This window comes from Carassius gibelio, chromosome B18 (genome assembly GCF_023724105.1).
Source record: "Carassius gibelio isolate Cgi1373 ecotype wild population from Czech Republic chromosome B18, carGib1.2-hapl.c, whole genome shotgun sequence".
In the NCBI taxonomy this organism is placed as follows: Eukaryota; Metazoa; Chordata; class Actinopteri; order Cypriniformes; family Cyprinidae; genus Carassius; species Carassius gibelio.
Window position 1 is genome coordinate 17,105,074 of NC_068413.1, and position 19,187 is coordinate 17,124,260.

At 36.3% G+C, this 19,187-nt stretch overlaps 1 protein-coding gene across 2 annotated transcripts in view; it reads left to right on the forward strand.

The window, feature by feature from the left end:
• LOC127977280 (CD276 antigen-like) overlaps positions 1-19,187 on the forward strand; it is a 69,310-nt gene that overhangs the window by 20,957 nt on the left and 29,166 nt on the right. The window contains exons 4-5 of one of the 2 annotated variants that reach the window (XM_052582093.1): positions 2,030-2,326; positions 2,987-3,134. In XM_052582093.1, coding sequence (XP_052438053.1) covers positions 2,030-2,326; positions 2,987-3,051 — 362 coding nt within the window. In that variant the 3' untranslated portion in view covers positions 3,052-3,134. Of the gene's footprint in view, positions 1-2,029; positions 2,327-2,986; positions 3,135-19,187 lie in introns of those variants that run through there. The other variant, XM_052582092.1, reaches the window with a different exon arrangement.

Sequence of the window (19,187 nt, forward strand, 5' to 3'; positions counted from 1 at the left end):
TTGCTGAATGGTGATTGTGTGTGGGAATAAGGCGGTCTCGGGCTCCCTGCGTGTGTGCGCTCGAGGGACGACGGCGCTGATTTCTTCATCACCTCAACACAAACACTTTACGAGCGGCCCGTTTCCCAGAAGCCTCCCGCCTGTGGTTTGGCGTCCCTGCTGAGGAAGTGGGTGTAGATGAGCGTGTCAGCAGACGCTTTCCGTCTGATCTTGAGCCATATGTGTTTTATGCTAAGCTCCTAGAATGTAATTAACAATTTAATGGGAATCATGTCGAGCCGGTCCCCAGGTGAAGGCAGCAGTAGATCGCTCTGCTTCTAGCGTTCACTCGCTTTCTGCTGCTTTACCTGCAAACCCATGGCCTTCCGCTGAAACTCACCGCTCTGACACTGAAAGACACTATTCACATGACTTGTGCAAGTCGAGGAGAATTTATAAATGTATCTCTGAAGGGAACTGACTGTTTTCAGAAAAAGTTTTGTTCTTTTTGTCTTCTAAGCGATTCCTAATGCAGTGATGTTTCTGAGCACAGCTCTGCTTTGTGCTATCGCTGTATTTCTGCTATACATTTGTGTTTTCATTCAGAACATCTGCTGCTTTTGTTCAGACCAACATGAACAATATATTTAAATTAATTAATATTAAAATTATTTTGTTAAAAAAAAAAAAAAAAAAAAAAAAAAAAAAAAATATATATATATATATATATATATATATATATATATATATATATATATATATATATATATATTAATCTAGTTAATTAATCTAGATGAAAATAATTAATCTATGCCCACCACTAAAATATATATATATATTAGTGGTGGGCATAGATTAATTATTTTCATCTAGATTAATCTCACTGTAATCTTGGAATTAATCTAGATTAATCTAGATTAAAATGGCTCATTTGAATATGTGTGCTACCCATATAAAATAATGACTAAAAGTAAGTCTTTTAGAAGGGGTTTCTCAAGACAGGTGGCGCATTAGACCAGGGGCTCATCTCCTGTTTCCAAAACACATCACAAAGTGCTTGAGAAAGCTGTAAACTAATTCCACACTGCACTGTTTCTCACATACTCAAGCGTTCCACTGCACACGGCATTCGGACACGATCGCATTTCTCCCTCTAGTGGCAGTCACGCAAAACCTAAACTGGTTTGAAAGAAGTTTGAATATTTGAACGTATCCGAGGCTCAAATCGGATCCAAAATATCCGAATACGCATGTGATCCGAACTCCACGCAGCTCCCGCACTACTTTCCATTGGAAATGAATGACTTCTGGTCTCTCGCTTGTTGTTCGCCGGAGACAGTGCAAAGTGGCATCAGTCTGCAGTGCGTATGCATTTGGATTAAAGTTGAAAGCAAACCCGGCGGCTTCAGCTGCATCAATGTTAGCACGTCACGTTTGATGTGGTAATTTCACAGTAGGCGTACACACAGGTTTAAAGACTCGTTCTCGCCCCCTACAGTGCAATTCGGTTAGGCATACATCCGCACTGAAATATCAAGGTGAAAGTCATCATAGCTCACATAGTATAGACCAAGCTCCCAACCCAACTTTGAGAATAGATTAACGGCGATATTTTTTTTTATCGCCCAATAAGAATCTCACGTTAACGCAGCACGTTAACGCCGATAACGGGCCACCACTAACATATATATATATATATATTTAAGATTTCAATTTAATTTAATTTAATTTAATTTAATTTTCATTTAGTTTAAAAATATTGATTTAAATAATAATATAAATAATTATAAAGTGTAAATGTTAATATATATTCAGTATAATATCAATATGTATCGTGATATAATATTTTTCAATAACGGTGATTATGATTTTTAAACAAATTTCCAATATTTCGATATGCATTACCGTATTTCCCATGCATTTATATTTCTCTCTCTCTCTCTCTCTCTCTCTCTCTCTCTCTCTCTGTCTCTCTCTGTCTCTCTCTCTCTCTCTCTCTCTCTCTCTCTCTCTCTCTCTCTCTCTCTGTCTCTCTCTCTCTCCATCACAGCTCCGTTCTCCAAGCCGCTGGTCACCTGGGGCCCAGAGTCGGCCCTGAGGCCCGGTGATGCGGTGGCCCTCAGCTGCGAGGCGTCCGGAGGTTATCCTGAAGCACAGGTGCTGTGGCAGGACGGGGCCGGACGCAATCTGACCGACAACATTACCATCTCACAGGTGGCCAACGAGGAGGGTCTGTTCAGCGTGAAGAGCGTCCTGACGGTGATCCTGGAGCCCAACAGCACTTACAGCTGCAGACTGATCCACCCGCTGCTGGGAGAAGAAGGACAGGCGTCTGTCACCATCAGCGGTGAGGACAAACACACTCATGTTATTCTGAGACCTCAGGTGTGAACACACGACCCCTGAGAGACTGTCACCACTTACATTACTGTGTCCAATCACCATCCAATATTGCATTTTCTGTTTTCCTTATCATTTTAGTAAAAACATTTGTGCATATTTTTTCAGTTTTAGTAGTAAAACAATATATATATATAGCTTTTGTTCATTTTTACTTAATTTTGAATATTTTAGTAAAAAAAAAAATAGACAGGTTAAACAATTTTTTTTTATATATAAATTGTGTTTAAGTTAATGTTTATTTTATGGTCTTAATTTGAGTTTCAATTATTTTAGTATATCAAGTTAAACTAAAAATAAAATGAGAAATATTGATAAAACTTTTTCATTGAAATATAGTTTTTATATATAAATATAGTTTTTTTTTGTTTTGTTTACTATAATAATGCTTTACCCAACCCAAAGATTATTCTTGTGTTTTTGTTTGTTTTTTGGCATATTACAAGGCTTTTTTCCATTGGGCAGAGGTCATTAAGGCTCTATATTCCTCACACAATCTATCGTAGACTTTATAAAACGCGACTGCTGCGATACGTGAAGTTCCTCTGTGTGAAAAAGAGCAACGTGAACATTCTATGAAATATCTTCTTTCTTGTTCCACCCAAAGGCAGCGCTCATTTCTGGCAGCACTTTCCCTCTAAAATCCTCGGTCAATTAAAACCTCCGCTGTGATGGCTTCGTGGACTTCTCTCATCTATTCCTCATCGCCGAACCCAAACAGGGAGAAAATAATAAATTGTTCAATAATGGTCCAAGAGGCATCGTCGTCATTGTTTAAATGAGGAAGTGGATGATTATTTCACAGATTGCTTCTTTGAAATGGGAACGGGCCTTTTGTGCTCAGATGAGGACCTAACACTGCATGTGTCTGTTCAGGGATGTTTAATGAATAAAGTACAGTTCCAGTGAGATTTGACAGTGCGTTCTGACGGATGAAGGTTGTGTGAGACTACACCTGTGCCGTCCGTGGATCATCCTGATCTTTACTTGTTAGTAAGCAAGTGTCAGAATCCGTGTGTGAGCCGAGCGATCACGCCGACCTTGTTTGATATGAAAATGCATTTGCATTTGTTTACAGCAGCTGCTGTGTGCTCAACAACTTCAGTAATTAATATTGACCTAGTCGAGTTTGCTTGTTCTTCTACAGCAAACAAGCGTGCAACCAGGATTCACTTTGAAACAAAGCGCGCCGCATTTAGAAGCGGTCAGATTTAGATCAGAAACACTTTGGATGCATTTCTCTAACTATTTATGGCAAAACCACTCTTCAGAGTGTGTAAAGCATCCGCTGTTTGAATGAAATGGAAAACAGGCTTTTTGATGACACATCATTAAAATAAAAAGTATACATGAAATGATTTCTTTATTTAATAGTTATTGCACAGTAAAACTGTGCTGCCATATGCAATCATTCGTGAAAAAAAAAATACTGAATACTGAAAGTACTGAATAAAAGAAAAGTCTTTTGCATCCCAATAGGAGCTCAGAACGTCTTTCTAAATGAGACGTTTAGGACTTTCTATAACTGAAGAGAGGAAATCTGTTTAGTATTCAAAAGAGGGTTTTCTGGAAGAGGACGAGACTCCAAGAAGCCTGTTAAAATGTCACACTTCTCTCCAAATTCCCAATGAAAAATTACAAAGTAACGCAGACGTGCCCCGAAGTGAAAGAAGGGAGTGGAAACAGACGTCTGTGAAGGTCGAGGAAGTGTCTGGATGCGGTCTGAGGTCAGAGAAACTTCATCTCAGTCTCAATTAGACACAATGTGCTTCATCAATTAGCTTCTGTCTGTCATCATCTTCAGCTGCTCGTTTGAGACACTGAGGGTTTGTGGAGAGGTTTATTCTTTGCAGAAGGATTCAAAAGAAGTAAAGACTGATGATCATGATATCAGAGAAAGTATTAATGGAAGAAAATCTAATGGTCTGTAATATATATTTATACACACACATATATACATACAGTACAGACCAAAAGTTTGGAAACATGACTATTTTTAATGTTTTTGAAAGAAGTTTCTTCTGCTCATCAATCCTGCATTTATTTGATAAAAAATACAGAAAAAAATGTAATATTGTGAAATATTATTACAACTTAAAAGAATAGTTTTCTATTTGAATATACTTAAAAAATATATTTTATTCCTGTGATGCAGCGCTGAATTTTCAGTATCATTCCTCCAGCCTTCAGTGTCACATGTTACATCAGTCGATCACATGATCATTTAGAAATCATTCTAATATTCTGATTCATTATGAGTGTTGGAAACAGTTCTGCTGTCTAATATATTTGATCAATAAAAGGTTCAAAAGAACTGCATTTATTCAAAATAAAAAATAAAAATTCTAATAATATATATTCTAATAATATATTTTCTTTACTATAACTTTTTATCAATTAAACACATACTTGCTGAATTAAAGTATTGATTTTATTTAAAAAAAGGAAAAAAAAAATACTGACCCCAAAATTACTGTCCAGTAGTGTATATTGTTATTACAAAATATTTATATTTTAAAAACATAACTTCTTTTTTTTTTTTTTTTATTCATCAAAGTATCCTAAAAAAGTATCACATGTTCTGAAAAAAATATTAAGCAGCAGAACTTTGATAATGAATCATCATATTAGAAGGATTTCTAAAGGATCATGTGATAATGACCCTAAAAATTCAGCTTTGCATCACAGAAATAAATGATCATTTAAAGTTTAATACATTTAAAATCTAAAATAATTATATATCACAATATTACATTTTTTTCTGTATTTTTGATCAAATAAATGCAGGCTTGATGAGCAGAAGAAACTTATTTCAAAAACATAATAGAACTATATAACATTTTATAATTTATTAAAATAATTTTATAGCGATTTCCCATGTGTCTTTAGACCCCAATGTATGGATAGACTGTGTTTTCAATCATAATTAATTTAAGATTAATCTTTATTGATTTCTGACACACCGATTAACTAGAAAGATGTAATATTGTGGAGCGCTGGTCAGTATATACAGCTGATGACAGACGTGGCTCAAAGACTCTGTCATTCTTCTGCACAGCAACAGTACCGCGGTAAGATCTGAGCTCTGCACGGACTCACCGTTACGTAATCTGCAGCGATCGACCTTGAGCTGCTGTAAGAGAGTGTGCAGACCCCTGCAGCTGAGGAGTTAACACAGGAGACCTACGTGCTTCTGAGAGTGGACGACCAGAACCAGAACCAGAACCAGAAAGAGCTTCACACAGCGGATTGTGTCTTGTGATGTCACTCTCACACACACACTTGTGTCAGGAGCTTCCAGCACAGCAGTTACTTTTCTAACTGCTGATCTCTCTGTCAGTACAATGGCCTCGCTTTAAAAGTCCTTCCACGTGTCAGCAGCTCAGAGAACGCAGGCGTGTGTGTGTGTGTGTGTGTGTTACATCATCACCGTCCATCTCTCTCTGCCGCCACAGCATTCTGGGTAAAAGCTGTGAGAAAGATCAGGAGATGCTGGAGGGAGCCGGAGCACACGCTCGGATGCTTAGAAATGTAGCAATGGTGCTGTTGCTGTGGCGACGGTCTGGCACTGATGAACTGCTGCTGATGTCACCACAGAGATGGTTATGGGATGTTGCAGCAGAAATCCTCTTTTTTTTGTTCTGCGATCCAGTTTAAGATGATCTAGCGCTGTGCCAGCAAGTCCTTACATGTGTTTTGTGTGCATTTTTGAATGAAATAAAACACTCAACACAAAATGTTGACCATTTTGAGTTCATTATATAATGTTATATATAAGTAATATAATGCAAGTAAAGTTAGGATATTTCCAGATGCATTTATGGTTAGAGAACCATAGGTTAGAAAAAAACCTTTTGTCCATTGTTAAATGCTCGTTTAATGATGCGACATGGCATATACGTAAAAATGTATGTAAGCCAAGTTTTTAAGAGCTTAAAGAGTATTATGTATAAGCTAACATTTTGCGTAGCCATAATTTCAAAAGTGACAGAAATGTCAAATACAATCATTTTATGTATGTAGCCTATATAATAATAATTATTATTATTATTATGATTATTATTTACAAGGAATTATCTTCTTTTTTTAATTACTTTTAATTAGCTGTAATAAATCAAATACACTGCTGGACAATAATCAGTCATTTGTAATCAATATGTTTTTCCTAATGGCAATTTTATGATTGTTTTATAGCTATAGCCTACTAGACTACATTCAATTAGCAATTATTTACATTTTACGCACAGAATAAGGTAGAAAATATACTTTATAGTTTCTGTACTGTAATAAATGTCAATTAGCACTGCATCATTCATAAATTGTTTGTGGGTTTTTTGTTTGTTTCATCAGTTCATTCTGCTTTTATTCAGTTTAGCTGCAGATATAGCCTGGCACGTCTATGAGAGCGAGATCGCTTCTCTTTCAGTGTGAAAACGTTTCATCTCTATTTAACTTTTCCTCTCCATCAGCGAATGATTCTGAGAGAAAACGGCAGATGTCTGTTTGCTAATGAAACAAACGCTACTTTCATGCATCTGATTATCAGATAAATCTCGCGCTCTTATTTCAAGGTCGTTGTTAATGCTGTGGTTAATTTTAAAAGTTTCCTTCGGATATTCGGTTCATCCTCATTGTTTAAAAACATTTATCATTCAATGGATCTGTGAGTATGATTTAGACACTTACATTTCTGCTCTGTCCATGCAATAAATACAGCTGTCGACGGCTCCGGCACTGGCCACGAGTCCTACAGATCACGCGTCAGCTGCGTCAGAGACGAACGGAGCGCGAGCGCAAGTCTCATCAGGCGGTAAACAGTGGAGCGCGTGAAGGACAGATAAGAGGCACGATTCACGAACACTCTTCAAGGTCTCCATTAATTCGTGCGTGTAGTAATTTAATGTGTATACATTTTGAAAGCATTGAATCGCTATAGAAATCGCGATTCATTCGATTCTTAGCATTTTGAATCGATTGCTGTTCAAGATCAGGCGATTCACGATTCAAAAATCATGTTTCAAATCTATGCATATAAATCGACAGGGTTTGTAATCGATGCATCGAGAAAACGAGTGAATCGTTACACCCCTACAAGCAAGGCTTCTGTCTTGATTTATGCCTTATTTACAAAACTATGAAAATCAGGCAGGAACAGGTTTTTATAATAAAAAAAAAAAAAAAAAAAAAAAAAAAAAAAACGTTTTAGCGTAGAGATGAAATGATGGAGATCATTATCACTGCACACATCCAGATGCACATTTACAGTGTGTGCATAATTATCAGGCAAACTGATATTCTGATCATATTTTTTCCAAGCACATTTGACTAATTCCAAACCACATCAATCGTAATAAGTACTAGTAATTGTGTATTTAATCATTTACAAGTTATACATAATTGTCGATGAGGGTTTGGAATTGGTAAAATGTGCTTGGAAAAAATATCAGAATATAAATTAGTCTAATAACTGTGCACACACTGTAGTATCTCAGGGAAGCGATCCATGACCCCTGGCAAGCAGAACCAGCTTTACAATAAAACTGCATGTAAGTTGCATTTAGCACCGTTTTTTTTTTTTTTTTTTTTCTCATGTGTTTGCATTGTTTTGCATAATTCATTTAGTGAATCGAGTGCTAAAACGGTGCAGATGTCTCCCTCCGCGTCAGCATTTTCATTATCTCTTTCATTACTTTTTTCTTTCCTATCCTTCTCCCCCTGCTGTTTTTCATCTCTTCCTTTTAACTCTATATTTACTTCCTCTCTCTCTCTCTCTCTCTCTCTCTCTCTCTCTCTCTCTCTCTCTCTCTTTCTCTCTCTCTCTCTCTCACACACACACACACACACACACACACACACACACACACACACACACACACACACACACACACACACACACACACACACACACACACACACACAGTTAACCAATGGCTGATATCTACATGTTACACTTTAACATAACCCTTCAATACTACACTCTAGTGCTAGTGGAAAGATCACTGCATCACTGTGTTTCTCTCTTTCTCTTTGCATTATCATCTGGACATTGCCTCCTAAATGACTGGCTGACCGAGCCGGGCCCAGCTCACAGTAGCCTAAAGAGTCAAGTAAGCAGACAGAGAGAGCGAAACAGGGAGGCGGACACACTGAGAGAGGATGATAGCGGCAAGAATGAAACCCTTTATTAGTCCTTGTCTCCTTCTCTTCCTCACCGGTCTAATTTGAATGTAATTAGCACATGCATTGGTAGGAGAAACTGCCATCTAAATGAGAGTGTTGTTAAGTCCTGTCACAGACACAAACAGCACTTTTCACATCGAACACTAGCTTGATTGGCCAGGTCTCTAGATCACCCTACTAAACATCCCAAACCCAGAGACACACACCCTAGTTATACATAAAAAAAAGTAAAGAACTCTACATCATTGTCTGCTTGAGCGACACACATTGTGTTTGTGCTTAATGTAGTTTCAGTTAGATGTCTGAAAATGAAGTTGCTCTGGCTCTTCCACTTTACTCCAGAGGCCAGGAACTGATAGGAAAGCATGATTTAACACTTATACGGCCGCTGTTGTATCAACCACAAATGCAAAACAATTCTAATGTTAAATGTATGTTATATCATGCATTATGTTATTTTATAATATATAATCTGCTGTCTGTACTGTGTGCGAGTTGCAGAAGCTCCAGAGAGCAGCAGAAAGGCATTGGTGAACTGATAGCTGAGGTCACTGTAGCTCAACACAGCATGTTCAATAATCCTGTTGAACTTTGAACCGTGTCGCTGTCTATCATAAATATGAAATACAGAAAGAAGGGACACTTTGAAGTTGACCCAAGTGTGTTTAAAATCTGGAGCTCTGGGGCTCTGCTTTAATCCTTTAAATGGTGAAGTCTGTTCTTTAATCTGACTCCAGGCTGCTGTATTTAACACTGGTCAGGCACACACTCAACATTAAGCTGTCTGATGGGCTGCACATTAGTGCGGGTGATTTCTGACCCCTCCGGTCACAGGAAACGCCTCCAGCCCATCTATCCCCTCCTGACTGTTTTACCCTATCACACCACTTATGGTTTTTCTCGTATTAACTGTGCGTTTAATCTCCACACTCTCCGTATGTGTCTTCTGCTAACTGTATAAACAGATTCTGACAGTGATTCGTTGATCAGTGCAAGTGAATTCACAGCTGATACTCGATTCTGACATTCGCACGTCACAGTTATGACACTTTATGCTATTCGTCAAAGTCACAATGAGAGTAGGTTGCATTGATTAGCATTACTGACATTAAGTGGCTTCAGTTCCTCACTGGAAACCTGTTCTGTCCCTTTATTGCAGCATATTTATTTGTAGTTATCATTTAAATATATTTCCATATGTATTTTACATAGTTAAATATGTGCTTCTAGTACTCCCACTAGTACACTAGTATTCCTCTACTCACACAAATAAACTTGGTCTCCCACTTGTTCACTAGTATTACTAGTACTAGCACTCTAGTACTCACATGAGTATACTAGTATTCTAATACTCATACAAGTATTCTAGTACTCACACAAGTACACTAGTATTCCAATACTCACATAAATACACTTGGTCTCCCATTTGTTAACTAGTATTACTAGTACTACCACTCTAGTACTCATAAAAGTATACTAGTACTCACACAAGTACACTAGTATTCCAATACTCACATAAATACACTTGGTCTCCCAATTGTTAACTAGTATTACTAGTACTAGCACTCTAGTACTCACATGAGTATACTAGTATACTAGTACTCTAGTACTCATACAAGTATTCTAGTACTAACAAAAGTACACTAGTATTCCAATACTCACACAAATACACTTGGTCTCCCATTTGTTCACTAGTATTACTAGTACTTGCACTCTAGTACTCACATGAGATTACTAGTATACTAGTACTCTAGTACAGTGGTTCCCAAAGTAGGGGTCGCGACCCCACGGTGGGTCGCGGGACCCCGGCGCAGGGGTCGCGAGATGATTTCGATATAGGCTTTATATATTTTTGTTTCGATTCATTTAACTCTTTCGCATCGCACGTACGATCACACCGGTGTGATCAGTCTAGGCTAGTCCCTGGAGTGTAACTGTTACGACCACACCGGTCAGTGCATGACGTGAAATTCAAATGTGCTCTCGCGAGTTGGCTGGCGCTGAGCCAGAGACAAGTGCGCTCAGAGCTGTCATCACAACTTTTCAGTGTTTTCAACCACATAATGTTTATTTTAGGTTTCAGACATATAAGTACTAGAAAAAACAATACATTTAGAGTTTGTAAAATACACACTGATGTCAAAGGAAGCGGCAATAATAATCTTTTTCATTATAATTAGACACATTTTATTCATATCAGATACACATTGTGTAAGTAGCTTTAAAGTTTACTCCATTATTCTCCCAGTTCACCAGCCACTTACTTTTATGTATTTCGGGAGAAGTGGATGAATTCACGTGTTGTAAATCCAACAGATCTGATTCTCTGAACTGCGTCTGCGGCACAAACTAAGATGGCGGCGCCCATCGCGCATACAGCTCAACTAACGCGATCGTTATAAAGGTGTTTAAACAACAAAACACTTCCACTTGCATATATTTGACAATCGGAATATCAGCTATTTCATGCCATATCTAACAAATTTGTTAATATTTTGAATAAAAAAGGAAAAATGACAAAAGCAGATCATTCATTCAGCTCTGTTGTTGCTGCGGTATGTCACGTGACAAGCAAAGACGCGTCACCATGGAAAGCATAAAGTGACACATCTAGCGGATTAGCATGAGTGTGTGTGTGTGTGTGTGTGTGTGTGCGCGCGCGCGTGTGTGTGTGCGCGCGCGCACGGGTGTGAGCACGCGTGTGAGCAGCTCAGACTTACTCGACTGGTTCCTGATGGCAGAATAATGAACCCAACATAGTTCAACCCAACATAGCTGCACAGTTACTTTCCGAGAGAGAACAGGTGGATATCGAGCAGCTCATGCAGAATTGTAACACTGATTTTGCACGCAGAACAATAAAATATAACTTCGTGTGCTTTGAGACTGGGCATAAAATCGATTTGCTGTACATTTCACGCGACGAGATGTGTTTTTTTTTGGGGGGGGGGGGGGGGTCGCGGGGCAGCAGCGCATTTATCATGGGGTCGCGGGCTAAAAAGTTTGGGAACCCCTGCTCTAGTACTCATACAAGTATTCTAGTACTCACACAAGTACGCTAGTATTCCAATACTCACACAAATACACTTGGTCTCCCACTTGTTCACTAGTATTGCTAGTACTAGCACTCTAGTACTCACATAAGATTACTAGTATAATAGTACTCTAGTACTCATACCAGTATTCTAGTACTAACAAAAGTACACTAGTATTCCAATACTCACACAAATACACTTGGTCTCCCATTTGTTCACTAGTATTACTAGTACTAGCACTCTAGTACTCATAAAAGTATACTAGTACTCACACAAGTAAGCTAGTATTCCAATACTCACACAAATACACTTGGTCTCCCACTTGTTCACTAGTATTACTTGTACTAGCACTCTAGTACTCACATGAGATTACTAGTATACTAGTACTCTAGTACTCATAAAAGTATACTAGTACTCACACAAGTACACTAGTATTCCAATACTCACACAAACACATTTGGTTTCCCACTTGTTCACTAGTATTGCTAGTACTAGCACTCTAGTACTCACATAAGATTACTAGTATAATAGTACTCTAGTATTCATACCAGTATTCTAGTACTAACAAAAGTACACTAGTATTCCAATACTCACACAAATACACTTGGTCTCCCATTTGTTCACTAGTATTACCAGTACTAGCACTCTTGTACTCATAAAAGTATTCTAGTACTCACACAAGTACACTATTATTCCAATACTCACACAAATACACTTGGTCTCCCACTTGTTCACTAATATTACTTGTACTAGCACTCTAGTACTCACATGAGTATACTAGTATACTTGTACTCTAGTACTCATACAATTATTCTAGTACTCACACAAGTACACTAGTATTCCAATACTCACACAAATACACTTGGTGTCCCATTTGTTCACTAGTATTACCAGTACTAGCACTCTTGTACTCATAAAAGTATTCTAGTACTCACACAAGTACACTAGTATTCCAATACTCACACAAATACACTTGGTCTCCCACTTGTTCACTAATATTACTTGTACTAGCACTCTAGTACTCACATGAATATACTAATACTCTAGTACTCACATAAAAACTCTAGTACTCCCACTAGTACACTAGTAAACACACCAGTATTCAAACTAGTACTCTCGTACTCACACAAGTACACTAGTATTCCAGTACTCACACAAATACACTTGGTCTCCCTCTAGTTCACTAGTTTTTTTTACTAGTAGTAGCACTCTAGTACTCACATGAGTAAAGTAAAACTCCCACTAGTACACTAGTATTTTTTTTATTGCATTTATTTGTATTTATAATTTAAATATATTTCCATATTTCTTTAACATAGTTTAATAGGTGCTGCTAGTACTCCACACAAGTACACAGAACTTTACTAGCACTCACACAATTCATGTTAATTCTCACACTAGTGGTCTAATACTCATACTAGTACTCCCACCACTAGTGCTAGTGAATTCAGACAAAACTGCACACATACTGTATAAGAATATTCTTTTGAATATCTTCTGCTAATTTTTCTTCTCTGGTAAATGTGTCTTGTTTTAAGGATGTTCAGATATTTTTACTGGAAAATACAAAAATAACTTCTAATATGAAGAGAGATCCTGGATTTATGTTTGAAGTTTGCTGTGCTAGTCCATACTTTTTCTTGCGAACCGGTAAAGACTTCCTGTCTATGTTTTATAAATATTTTTTCAAATCTCATCTCATGGCCGTAGCAGATCATCTCTTTCTGTGTTGTGGTACACATCCTACAATGATTTGATGATCTATCTCTGTTTACTCGTGAGCTGGTGTGAGCAGGAATTGCATTGCATCACTCTTTCACAGCGAGGCAGGCACTGCAATCCCAGATCTGCTCGATGTGGAGGGTGTTTTGTAAAGCTATTAAAGATTCACATCTGCTCCCTTCATGCTGCTGTAGTAAACACACACATAGAGAGAAAGAGAGAGAGATCGGCTTAAAAAATGCTCTCTGTATGGAGGACCAAGTGTAGAAAAAATCTAATACATGCAAATAAATGATTCAGCTTAGCAAATCTACTTTATATTCTGTATAATTGTGGCAGATCTGTAAGACTATGCAGTATTAAATTGGGTAAAACTTTACAATTAAAAATCATTTATTCATTTGTTTTATGTTTGTTCATCTATTGATTTATTTTTTATTTCTTTGCACTCTTTGCTCATCCTGTACATAGTGCTGGTATTTTACTCTAAATGCTGTAAATGATGTAACATTTAATTAATTAATTCTTTTCACATTTATTTACATGTTTTTAGCATTTTAATATTTTCAAATTTAATATTTAGTTCAGTTCAATTCAAGTTTATTTGTATAGCAATTTTTACAATACAAATCATTGCAAAGCAACTTTACAGAAAATGACGTTTCTACAATATTCTTATAACTGGTGACTGTCAGTTTATGTGTACTGTATATAACAGAGACATACAGAAAAAAATCTATTAAAGACATAGTCAACCAGATGATGAACACTATTAACAGCAATTATTATATGATGCAATCACATTTGTAGCAATATTAGGTCATTCTGTACGTTGTTTCAGGGTTGGAATCATCTGAGGTAAATCCTGTGGCAAAACAGAGAAACAAATAGAGACATAATTAGCGTAGTTGCTGTTCCAACAAAGTAAAATTAATTAGTTAAGCTAAAGAATAATACTGCACTTTTGAGTGCATAGTTAGGTACACATGAGCTAAACCATTTAGGGCCTTATAAGTAAGTAATAATAATTTGTAACTGATACGGAACTTAATAGGTAGCCAGTGCAGAGACTGTAAAATTGGGGTAATATGATCATATTTTCTTGACCTGGTAAGGACTCTAGCTGCTGCATTTTGGACTACCTGTAACTTGTTTATTGAAGAAGCAGGACAACCACCTAGAAGTGCATTACAATAGTCCAGTCTAGAGGTCATTAATGCATGAACTAACTTTTCTGCATCAGTTCTCATTTGTTCATTTCTTCATTGCAGGCGATAAAGAAAATGAATTATTTGATCAGTCAACCAATACCCTAAACATGCATGAACTAGCTTTTCTGCATCAGAAACAGATAACATGTTTCGTAGCTTGGCAATGTTTAAGATGGAAGAATCAAGACAAGTTCTTGTCTAATATAACACCCAGATTTTTGACTGTCCATTTATTAAGCACACTTTTCACTAATGTTTTTATTTCTCTCATATAGTTCTCATTTATTCATTTGTTCATTGCAGGCAATAATGAAAATGAATTATTTGATCAGTCAACCAATAGCCTAAACAAATCCCCTCATTATAAAAATACAGAAATGAATACTAATTTTACTAATCTAAATACTTTATATACTGATCCATTAGTATATCAATACAAATATATTTACATGTAATACTAAATTGGGTTAAACATTAAATTTAAGCTTTCTTTCTTTTGCAGTTTTTCACGTTTCTTCTCAGGAGTTTCTTTTCAATTTTAATTCTGTCGTGCTTACTGTAAAAAATAATAATAATTTCAATGAAATGCAATGCATAGACCATCAGTGCATAGACTGAGAGGTTCTGGAGATGAAGTGAACACAGCAGTCCTTATTATGTGTGACTACGTGTTCGGGCTAAATCACACATCACTGTTTTTAGCCAAAGAACATGGTCTCTGGTGTGTCAGAAAGCGTTTGTGAATGTGAAGATCTGTTCATTTGTGCTGCAACCACTGAAAAAGTGCTGCTTGCAGAAGAGTGGATTGTAAATAAGTGAATGAGCATATAAATAAATAAAGCCCTGGAGGTCTGGAGGGGAAGGTGCTGATGGCCGTTAGGTTTAATTGATGCTTTGGGGAAAGAGAGAGAATGAATGGAAATCAAGGCCTTCGACTTCACTGCTGTACAGAATAAACCAAACTCATCTGCATTTCAGCTCTGCTCACAAATCACCAAACACAATCCAAGAGTCCTTGAAAAAATCAAGTGTTTTTCTTAAGATGATTTGTGTTAAAGCACAAACTCTCTCTGCTTGGACTCCCACGCGCTCCTCATTTACGGATTTCAAGCTTGAAGGTTCTGGGGCTGAAACAGATCTCTTATTTCTGTGTAACGTGGCGTTTGACCCGGAGCTGCTGCTGTAATTATATTGTGCAGCATTAATCGCATTAATCACAGATGGCAAAAATATAGAAGAAATATTTATATAAAATATAATCATATGTCATGTGTCACACAGGTACAATGCCATTTTATTCTGTTCTTCACCATACAGTTGTGCTAATTCATACTTTCTACATTAAAAAAAAAGTGGGCCATAAAATAACAATACATGTTATGATAAACTATATACATTTTTACAGTCTTTTTTGTAATGACTAATATTATAACAAGTATACAATCATTATAAATGAATACTAATAATTATTATTAATTAAAAATATAATAATTGAAACAATATAAAAAAATGTAAATAAAATTCAAATATAACACTATATATATAATATTTCACAGTGCAAGAAAATCTTCAGACCTGAAGAAAATTAGTTTAGTGTCAATTGCGCAGTTAATTTTCCTCAGCAGTTCTCATAACTATAATGCAAAAAAAAAAAAAAAAACAACAAAAAAAAAACCAATAATGCTATTTGAACAGTAAATTATTTAGACATAATTGTTGTATTAGATCTACTTCCCGTAATTTGTTGATTTAAAAAATTGTGCAGGATGTTTCTCATTACTGTATTACAGTCCTGAGAAACTAATGAGAAGCATTAAGAGAAAGCATCTATTAGAATAAGTAAAATTACAAATGAGCTCAGAAGTAAAATATCTGGATGTGTTAGAGTCATGAGGATTAGAGCGGAGTGTTTCATGCTTCAAATTTTCTTTATATGAGATATTTATCCTTTGATTTTGGGCTGAAATATGACATGGCTTTATGATCTTGGTTAGATTCACTCATGCACTGCAGTAAACGAGTTGTTAGTGTTATGTTCATTCATTTATTCATTTACAAACTATTTTATTTTAAGAATTAGGAAAAAAGTAAATATTTCTATTTTGAAAAAAGTATGTAATTGTTTATTTGTTATATAAAAAATTATATTAAATAATATGACATGAAGTAAACATCACTATTTAAAAATAAATAAAACATGTGATATATGTGAAATTACATTAGAAATTATGACAAAGAAAATATTTATATTTTGAAAAATGAACAATTTTATATATTAAAAAAAATATTCTGACACAAAATTGTGAAAAAAAAATAATATTTTAAAGAATTATGACACAAGGTAAATATTTATATTTAGAAAAAAAATAAATAAAAAAAATATATATAATATTGTATTAATATTTTGACAAAATAAAGTCATTTATTATATTATAATTTTTATAAAATATTATATTCTCAATTTGAAAAATAAATATATAATATTATATTTCATAACATAATATAATGTTAAATATTTTTTGACGTGCAATAAATGTTTTGAAAAAAGCTATTATATTATATTATATTAGAATATGAATTATATTAGAATTAGAATTATGACACAAAATATTATTTAGATTACTAATCTAATTCAAACATGCATTTCAGTGGTCTGAGATGTTCCAACCACGGTGTGTATGATATCTGTAGGCATCCGGCTCAAGCAGCCGCATGTCATCTGCTCAGGTGTGTTCTCAGGTGTGTTGATCTGAGTGTGAGCTCAGCTGATGCTCTGAGAGATAATTAAACATTCAGAGAGCCCAACTATTCAGCTGAACATTGCCCAAAAACAAGTGAGGGAGTGAGAGAATGAGGACGAGTGGAGAAATCAATGCCTCAGCGGCGTGGGAGAGCTGATGTCTGTCAGGCGTCTACGTCACTCGCTGCGCTCCGTCTAATGAGCTTGCTTTGAACCGCGGACACACACTTAATTAGCTGTCCTGCTCCGCTTATTTCTCCCTTCATCTTTCTTGCAGTTTTCTGTTGACCTCAAAATAAGAAGTAGAGCTTTAGGGAAGGGCCAAAATACATCGTTTTACAATCAGCTAGTTTTGGGGTTGTCTTGATGACTAGAAAGCCTTGGATAGTAACTACTATTGCATAATCAATAATCAGACTATCTATCTATCTATCTATCTATCTATCTATCTATCTATCTATCTATCTATCTATCTATCTATCTATCTATCTATCTATCTATCTATCTTGTTAGCAAGTGGCTAAATGTGGGTACAGTTTACAGTCTCACTCTCCACACTGAAGAGAGGGGCGGGGTCAGTGGAGCTCATTAGCATTTAAAGGGACATGCACCTAAACGGCTCGCTGTGAACAGAGCTGTTTTTGACAAGTTAAACGTTGTAGTTTTACAATACCACTGACAGCTAATTTTAACTATAGTATGTTATCTACTTTTCATTAAGATCCTTAAAAATAATATCAATTTGTGGACAACTGGCATCTGACGACCACTTTTAACTATATTGTTTTATTACCATCTTTTAAAAAGTATGCTAAAGGGAACATGACACATACAGTTTTGGCCAATCTCATGCTAATCTTGAGTAACTATAGAGCAGTACTGCATCCTTCATATCTCTGAAGAGTCTTTAGTTTTATCAGATTTATAAAAGACAGGTACAGCTTTACGATCCTATCCAAAAACAGCTGAGATAGCTAGATCTTTATTCGCTGGCACTGCTTCATCTTTCACCATCAGATGCTGTGCAACTCCAGCGCCGAACTGGATCTTGTTTATAAAACACTTGTCACCAAAATGATGGGAACAGACAAACACTCTTACAGAAAAAACAAACTGCGTTCACTGTTCATGTAACTCTGAGTTCTTTGGGAAGCTGAACAAGGTCAACATTCTTCTCAAGCTTCTTGTTAACTTGCTAACAAAGTTTAGAAACTTTGGTCATGTGTATTGGCAACCCAACTCTTTAACAGTGTAAATAACTCAGCATGAAATAGCATTTAACTCCAGAGCAGTGTTTGGATATGACTGCGGTGCTAACACTTGGTAGCTAGATGGAGTTTATGCTCTGGTCATCTCTCAGTACGGAGCGGTGATGTTCGAAGTGTGTTGTTTAAGGAATCAGAAACATCTCTTCTGAAAACTAATAGGACAGCATTTCATTTCCTCCGCTATAAAGTAATCCAATCAAACTCACAGAAAGAGGAAGAGTGTCTCTAGACAAATGTGCTGATCTGAAAGGAAACCTCAGAGATGCATCTGTCCACATCTTCATCTCTTCTCCTCCTCTCACACACACATGGTCGCAATACATTTTATTGAGGAAACAACAACAGCGCGGTAACAAAAAAAAAGCGATCACCTTCCCCTCATTGTGATGAATGCTTACCGTCAGACACGAGCCCAAAGTCATTTATTGAATCCAAATCCCTCTAAAGGGAAGAAATCAAATCGAAGGCCGTCTCGTGTCTTCCTGTTTAGCTAGTCCCTGTCCTCTGACATTTCTGGCTCGCCGTCTTGTGATTGCATTTAGTGTTATTATTGCTAATCAGAATTCATGGAGAGATCACTTAGCGGGCTTTCTGGAGGTGGGGACAATACATAGACGGAAAAATAAAAATGACTAATCTTTCAAATGTCGGG